We start from the raw sequence: 7,965 nt of genomic DNA on the forward strand, positions 1-7,965 counted from the left end.
ATAACTTAACAGTTCTGCCAACTCTTTAAAAAAAAAAAAATCAGAGAGCATAACACTGACTTTTTCTTTTCTTTTCTTTTTTTTTTAATTTTGGCAAAGGAAGATTCAGTTCCTGGAAATGCTTGCAAAATGATTCCTGACACTGGGGGGAGATAGTTAAAAAAAGAAGAAGAGGAAAACTTATTAAACACATGTAGTAAAGGACGAAGGTGGGAAGAAAGCGAATCAACGAAAGAAAGAAAAGAAAGAACTAAAAGAGACAGAAGGAGGGGTGAAAGCCATTAAAGGGCCCCAATTCAAGGAACGTTATCAAATTCTCAGCATCTGCAATTCACAAGCCGCTTGTGAGTCGCGGCGGCACAGACTCCGCCCCTTTCTCGGGTGTCGGACGCTCATTGGTGGGGGCGGCAGTCGCCGGCCGGTGACTGCCCGAGGAAAGGTTGCCTGGGACACGCATCCCTGTGTGAACGCATGACGTCCCACCCTGGCGCCAGGCTGTCTGGGGCTGAGTCTTAGATCAACACAGCTGTGGGACCGGGACCCACAGCTGGGCAAAGGAGCGGATTCCTCAACAAAAAATAGGATTGTGAGAAAAGTTCTGAAACAAAAACAGCGCAGACAAAAGCCTTAATGACATCCTTTCATAAAAATAAAAAATGCAAGAGGGGGGAAAAAGCTGGTAAAAGGAGCAGAACTGGGAACAGAAAGTTCAGAGGCATTTGGAATAAGAGACTGAGGCCCCACCACCGCTAAACAAGTTGCAGAAGGCCTGAGCTAGCCCTTCAGTCCGCTGTTGGGAAAAAGAAGTCTTTTGGGTTCAAACTTTATCCAGTGTTCTCAACCGTAACCCATTTCTTTCAGAATTAGCATCTTACATTGGAGAGTACCCTTAGAGGTCATTTGCTGCCCCCTCCCACAATTTTACAAAAAAATGAAGCCCAGGAAGGAAGGAAATTCTTCCAAGGCCACATTGCAAGTTATTGACATGACCAGGAAAGAATTCTGCTTGCTAATCCCACTGCATCTCTTTCCTGCCTGTGTCGCCCAGCTTCTGGGCATTTTAGCCTGAAAGCATCTTTAGAGATAACGCGAAAGTGCTTTGCAAACTGCTGTACAAGCCTGAGACATCAGTGGTAGTGATGGAGGAGTGAAAAAGAGAGGGGGTAATCTCTGTGGCTGCTGCTGAGTCGCTTCAGTCGTGTCTGACTCTGCGACCCCATAGACGGCAGCCCACCAGTCTCCCCTGTCCCTGAGATACTCCAGACAAGAGTACTGGAGTGGGCTGCCATTGCCTTCTCCCGAATCTATGCGGACCTGTGGACTAAGCACGGACCGCTCAACCAGACACATGCACTCAGCAGTCACTTGCCCTCACATCCACTCAACCAGTCCTCAGGCACCAAGGAGACTAATGGATGTGATGGAGACAGTATGTTAAGCGCCTTGCAGAGAAGAGACATTTAATAATTATATGTGAAAGGAAGGAGGTAGATCTAATTAGCTCCATTTTATAAATTGGAAAATTGAGGCAGAGAGACGTGACTTACCCAAAACTCACAGGTTTACTAAAAAAGAATGGAAATTTGAACATAAATCTGCCTAGCCCCAAAGGCCATGATTTTTTCCAGAACCTGGGCTTGACTATTTTGCACAAACCATGGAGGTCTATGTGACAGAAAAGGAAAAGGTTTTCTTTTTGGTCATGCAGGACTCCTCATAATCACCATATTCCCTTCCTGAGACCAAATAGCTGACAAGTTCTCCAGTTGACTTCTGTAGCATACATAGACTGATTTGTCCATTCATAGGATATTTTCACCTTCTTATACTAAAGAGACTGTCCTTGAAAACATCCATATTTCAGGAAGAAATCTTTTGAAGACCTTTTACCTGGGACACAGATTCCTGTGGTATGACAGCTAAAAAAAAAAAAAAAAAAAGAGGCTTCAGGGATGGCTCTGCCGTTACTGGTGGTGTGACCTTGGAAACATCTTATAACTCCTTTCTGGACCCTTTACCATCCCACACCTGCCTGTCCAAATTCCATAAAGCATCAGACTTCTAGAATTGGAATGGATTTTAAGTAATCACTTGGCACCATTTCCCCACTTTAGTCACAAGGAACCAAGTCCAGGGTACCTGAGCTTGTCCACGATCACAGGACAGATTATTGGCAAGGCTGGGAAGTTGAATCCAGGACTCCTAACTCCAGTCTAGTGTCCTGTTTTACTATGACTCTTTTGAGATTGTCCTAGCTCTGAGCTCCCATTGTCCCGTTAATCAGTGCCACATAGTATAGAACTCTTAATTGTTTCCGGTGTTAATCTCGTCTCCCCCCATCCTGGGATTCTTGAGAGCAGAAGTCAGTTTTAAGGAAAGCAACTCCATAAATATTCATCAAGTGATCGATTAGAGAAGCAACCATTGAAGGATCCCACCTGGTCACTCCCCAGATGGAAACCAGCATTCAGAGGCTGCACTTTCCCCCAAACCCTTGGAAATGACAAGACAAGCAAAGAATGCAATGTCCCATTGTAATACCGGGCTTACTCGCCGGTCCCTTTCTTGGGGGCTCTCAGATAGAGCTGGAGCCATTTCAGCAAGGCTAAGAATAATCAAGTCCAGGTGGCCTGCCCTTCCACAGCAGAAAGAGACAATAGAGTGATGAAATTACCAAACTATTGTTTTCTGCATAGAGGTGTGTGGAGAATGTGGGGCTGGAGGGAGGGAGAAGGGAGAGTTAAAAAAAGGATTAACTGACCCAAAGGGAGCTCCTAAAAAGGTTATCTAGAAATCAGCCCATCTGTATCCCATATTCAAAACCCTGTCCAAAATTCTAATCAAACTCACTTCCAAAACATAACTGGGCATATATTTGGCTCCTTATGGAATGCATGGGGCCAGAGGGTGGGAGCTTTTTCCCTTCCCCAAGCAAAAAGCACAATTCAAGCTTTTTTTTTTCTTTCTTTCTCCTTGTTGCTCAGTGTTCTTTGCTCAAACCCCCTTGCCCTCCTCCTTCTGCAATCTCAGCGCCTAGCCCAAATCTGTTTTCTTCATTGTAACCTCAGCTTCACCGCAATTAATTTTTTCCCCCTCTGGTCACAAGATAATTCCTGACGCCAGTGAGTCTGGAGGTCAGACGAACAGCAAATTGGGGAACAAGGCGGCACTAATTCCTTACAAGTTTCCCTTGAAAAATCTTTTGCTTAAAAAAAAAAAAAAAGCTTTGCTGTTCAGGGATTTATGACCTTGGAGGACTACGGGTTCGAACCAGTACTGGGCTGTAGGTGGACTGGCAAGCGGGCAGGGGAGCTCAAAGATATAGGGCGCTGCCAGGAAAAGGCAAATTCTTAAAAGTTAATGGTTTTAAGTGATTTTTAAAAATCCTTGCTGGCAAAGAGGCCCGCCTCTCCCCAGTATCAGCGCTTCCTCATTCTTTGAATCCGCGGCTCCGCGGTATTCGGCGTCACACCGGCCAGAGGAAGCCTGTTTGCAATTTACCCGGGTTGTGAACGCCCAGGGTCGACGGAGGCGGGGCCAACGTGGGCTGTTTTGCATAAAGGGGCGTGCCCTCCAGGCCAATTCTATAAATGCAGACTTCGGCGAGCGTGCGCGCGTTGCAGGCTGCTCTAGAGGGTCTCTGGCTTTCTCCTTCCTTCCAGCACTTCCCAACCTCATTGCTCAGTATGAAGGCGCTCAGCCCGGTTCGCGGCTGCTACGAGGCGGTGTGCTGCCTGTCGGAACGCAGCCTGGCCATCGCGCGGGGCCGTGGCAAGAGCCCGGCCACCGAGGAGCCGCTGAGCCTGCTTGACGACATGAACCACTGCTACTCGCGGCTGAGGGAACTGGTACCCGGAGTCCCGCGAGGCACTCAGCTTAGCCAGGTGGAAATCCTGCAGCGCGTCATCGACTACATCCTCGACCTGCAGGTGGTCCTGGCCGAGCCGGCCCCTGGGCCCCCAGACGGCCCGCATCTTCCCATCCAGGTGCGCGCGGGCGTGCTCGGGAGCCGGGGCGGGGCTGAGCTCCAGGGCTGGGATGCTACGGGAACCCCTGGACCTTCCAAACTCCGTGCGTAAACCCTTCCCCCCTTTTCCTTCTCTCAGACAGCCGAGCTCGCTCCGGAACTTGTCATCTCCAACGACCAAAGGAGCTTCTGCCACTGACCTGGCCCGTCCTGGCGCCTCCAGGTGAGTATCCAAGCCTTCTCCCGGGTGCGGGGAAGGGGGACGGCTGGTGCTTAAACGGCAGATCTTGGAGTTGGTAGGCCTTTTAAAGGATTACCGCGGCCCCCTCGGTTTAGGGAAATTCAGGCCAGAGAGGCGCAAGTGACTTGCCCGTGGTCACAGCAAATGAATGACGGGACCAATTCCGATCCAGAGTTCGTTTCAACCTTAAGTGCACGTTGTTACCGTCTTCCCCCATTGGCCAAAGGTGCGAAACTATAGACGCAGGTCCGACTAAATAAAATAATCAGTTTGTGGCTCGGAGTCGTAAAAGGAGCCGCGTTTTCCTCAGCCCCCCTCCCAACTAGTGTCACTTCCAAGAGGGAGGGGTGGTGCAAGCTCCGCCTGTGGTCCTTCGGCGCCAACTGGGTGGGGGCAGTGTGGGGCGAGGAGTTATCAGCTGGAGGTAGAGACCAAGTTTCCTCCCTGGCGCCGGCCAGTCTGCGGACGGCCCCCGCTTCGGCGCGCTCGGCGGAAACTGACGGCTCCCTGGTCTTCTTTCCTCCCCCGCCCAGAACGCAGGTGCTGGCGCCCGTCCGGGACCCTGGGACCCTCTTCGGCCGGAAGCCCGAGGGCATGGATGGGCCTCAACCTTGCCCTGCCCACTTGACTTCCCCAAACCCCTGCCTCGAGGCTGGACCTGCGCCCAGGAGCGAAGGACTGTGAACATGGGTGGCCTAAAGAGCCAGCGCTAGCTCTGGGCACCAGCTGGGCAACCTCCCCTAGCCCTCACGCCACTTCCAAGTTTTAAAGACTGTCTTTCAGTGTGTGGAGGTGTACGGGGTTGGGGGTGGGGGCTGGCTGTTCTCCAAATTCTGCCTTGGCCAAGGCAGCGGTAGAGCTGGTCTTCTGGTCTCCTTGGAGAAAGACTCTGTTGCCCTGATTATGAACTCTATAATAGAGTATTTAGCTTTTGTACCTTTTTTGCAGGAAGGTGACTTTCTGTAACCATGCGATGTATATTAAACTTTTTATAAAAGTTAACATTTTGCATAATAAACGGTTTTTAAACACTTGTGTTTATAATTTGATTCCTTAAGTGCTAGCACTGTTTCTCACAAAGCTGGATTTAGGGAGAATAAATTCATGTCCTTCTTGGAGCTTAGGAAAAGTAAACTTGCTTATTCCCTTAAAAGGGAGACGGGAGAATGCCTAGCTAGGACTGGGGAAGAGGGGGAAGTAGAAGAGGCTCATGGTGGAGCCCCACACGCATTGGGTGCAGAGAAGAGCCTTGTGCTGTCTCACTTTACAAGTGAGGGAAGACTGGAAAGAGAAAGTGACTGGAACAAGCTCACCCAGCAAGTTGGGGGCCTAGGATAGAAATATCTCCTGGGTCCCAGTTCTTAGGTAGTTTGAGAGCTATGTTGCTAACTAGCAGATGGCTGTCCTCTTTAATTCCATTAATGATGTTTCTCTAGCAGGGGATGTGAAACAGGACCCTCACCTGTTAGGCAGGGATGTTGCTGATAGACCCATTTCAGAGATGAATAAATGGAGCACTGGGGTTGGTTTATTTCCTGCCTCAAGTTCTCTGGTTTATTTCCTCTTGGGCTTCCAAAGTTGGGGAAAATAGGACAAATCCCTCAAATCTGATCAACCACTCTAATCAGAAGGACTTTGGTGCTGGTTGGAAAATAGGGGAACGGATTATTCTACCACCAGTTAGTTCAAGACAGCCTAGACTGGGAGTTTGAGGAAGAGGGCACCACACCCCTCATTTCTGGTATATCCTTCCAATAACATCTCCAATGGGAGTCTCTGTAAGTATCTTTAGCCCTATTTCAGAAATGGAGAAATTGAGGCTCAGCGGATAATGAGTTGGAGCCAGGTTCACACAGTCCCTCGAGAGGCAGAAATGGGATTTTAAACTTAACTACAGTGACCGTGGACAGGGAAGCCTGGTGTTATAGTCCACGGGGTCACACACAGTCGGACACAACTTGGTGACTGAACAATAGTCACCGTGACTGTAGTGGAAAGGAGCAGGATCTGAGACTGGCTACTTCATGGGGCCAGGCTGAGAGTCAGGCAGAGGGCAAGACTCCCAAACCATGCCATCTTCCTCTGCTTCCCCTCCACCTCGATCTGGCAGTTCCCCAGGCAGGTTCCACCAGGCGCCTGGTCTTACTAGATTCCTGTTTATGATATGATCTCATTCATGTGTCGGCACCTGGCATTAGGTACTTCAGTATTTCATAACAAACAGGTCACATCATCACCCACCTTTCATGCCTTAACCCTGGTGAATTTGCCAGGGTGAACAGGGGCATGTGATGGGGAGGCAAACTTCGTCTTTGTGAACCACCCTCCTGATGGACCAGTGTTCTTAACCTGTTTCCTGTCTCTTCCAATGATCTGGTGGAAGGTATGAATACTCTTCAGAAAATCCACATGCACACACAATTTTACCAAAGCAATAGGGCTTCCCAGATGGCTCAGAGGTAAAGAATCTGCCTGCCAATACAGGAGACACAGATTCAATCCCTGTGTCAGGAAGATTCCCTCGAGAAAGAAATGGCAACCCACTCCAATATTCTTGCTTGGGGAATTCCATGGACAGAAGAGTCTGGCCGCCTACAGTCCATGGGGTCACAAAGAGATGGACACGACTGAGCGACTGAGGATGCACGCATGGCCAAGCAAACTTCCAATGCCCCGGGGGAGAACCCTCAGTCCCCATGGGAGGAACTTTTGCTTCAAACCCAGTAAGTACAAGACCCAGGCTGGGTCTACATTAGGTGTCCTGTGCTGGCTCTGAAGTAAGTCAGCCACCCAAAGGTGCAAACAGCATACTAGCTGTTTGACTGCAAGCTAGGGGCTGCTGCTACTGAGCCTCAGTGTCCACACCTGTGTGAGACTGCTGATCTTGATACAGTTCTGAGGCACCTGGCCCCACATTAAACCATTAATTGCAGCAAAGCCAGGCACTGAACTCAATGCCCTGTGCCCTTTCTACCACAGCATGCCGCTTCCTGCTTGGAAGTTGCAGGACTGAAAGGCTAGGAAGTGCTGGATGGCTTATCTGCCATGTGGACCTTGAGCCAGCCACCTCACCTCTCCAAGCCTCTCTCCTCCCTTGTGCAGCAGCTGGTGCTCCTTGCATTGCTGCCTCCCAGGACAGAAGATAATGGTGGGAAAGTTCTTTGAAATGCATCACACACCTACGAGGTATTATTAAGCTAATTCCAAGGAAATTGCCTGTAAGGTCCTCGGAGACTGAGCTGTTCAGGTGGCGGGGACAAAAGCTGAAACCAGCACACCAATTCATTAGTCATTAGAGAGTGAAAGCAATTTGGCCCTAGGTCAGAAAACTCTGAGAGAGGAGAGTCGTCTTGTGTCACAAACACCTATCAAATGCCTACCAGGTGCCAGGCTCTATTTTATCTTAACATTTTTCTAATCCTCACCACCACCCAGCAACGCATCATTATTCCCATTTTACAGAAGACACAAATTCAGAGAGGCCGAATAACTTGACCCAGGTCACATAGCAAGGAAGGGCCACATAGCAAGGAAGGGCCACAGCAAAGCAGCATCCAGCACCACCTAGCTCCAAAGTCCACGTTCAATTTTTTCCCTCTCCATTCCCTTCCCCTGGCACATATTTGGTCCCCAGTAGGTGCTTGCTAAATGAAAGACCTAGGCCCCCCCCCAGGTCTCCCTCTCATTTGTGAAAAGAGGATGATGGTGCCTCCTTTGCAGGCCTGTGCTTCGGATTAAAGATGCATAAAACATCTAC

At 49.5% G+C, this 7,965-nt stretch overlaps 1 protein-coding gene across 1 annotated transcript; it reads left to right on the top strand.

Annotated features, from left to right (window-relative positions):
* The first annotated feature begins 3,590 nt into the window (after positions 1-3,590).
* ID3 (inhibitor of DNA binding 3) lies at positions 3,591-5,228 on the top strand. The gene is made up of 3 exons (XM_052635856.1): positions 3,591-3,986; positions 4,107-4,190; positions 4,742-5,228. Exons 1-2 carry the CDS (start codon positions 3,591-3,593, stop codon positions 4,164-4,166), a joined length of 456 nt encoding a protein of 151 aa, XP_052491816.1. The 3' UTR covers positions 4,167-4,190; positions 4,742-5,228.
* The last annotated feature ends 2,737 nt before the right edge of the window (positions 5,229-7,965 follow it).

This window comes from Budorcas taxicolor, chromosome 2 (assembly GCF_023091745.1).
Source record: "Budorcas taxicolor isolate Tak-1 chromosome 2, Takin1.1, whole genome shotgun sequence".
Classification (NCBI taxonomy): Eukaryota; Metazoa; Chordata; class Mammalia; order Artiodactyla; family Bovidae; genus Budorcas; species Budorcas taxicolor.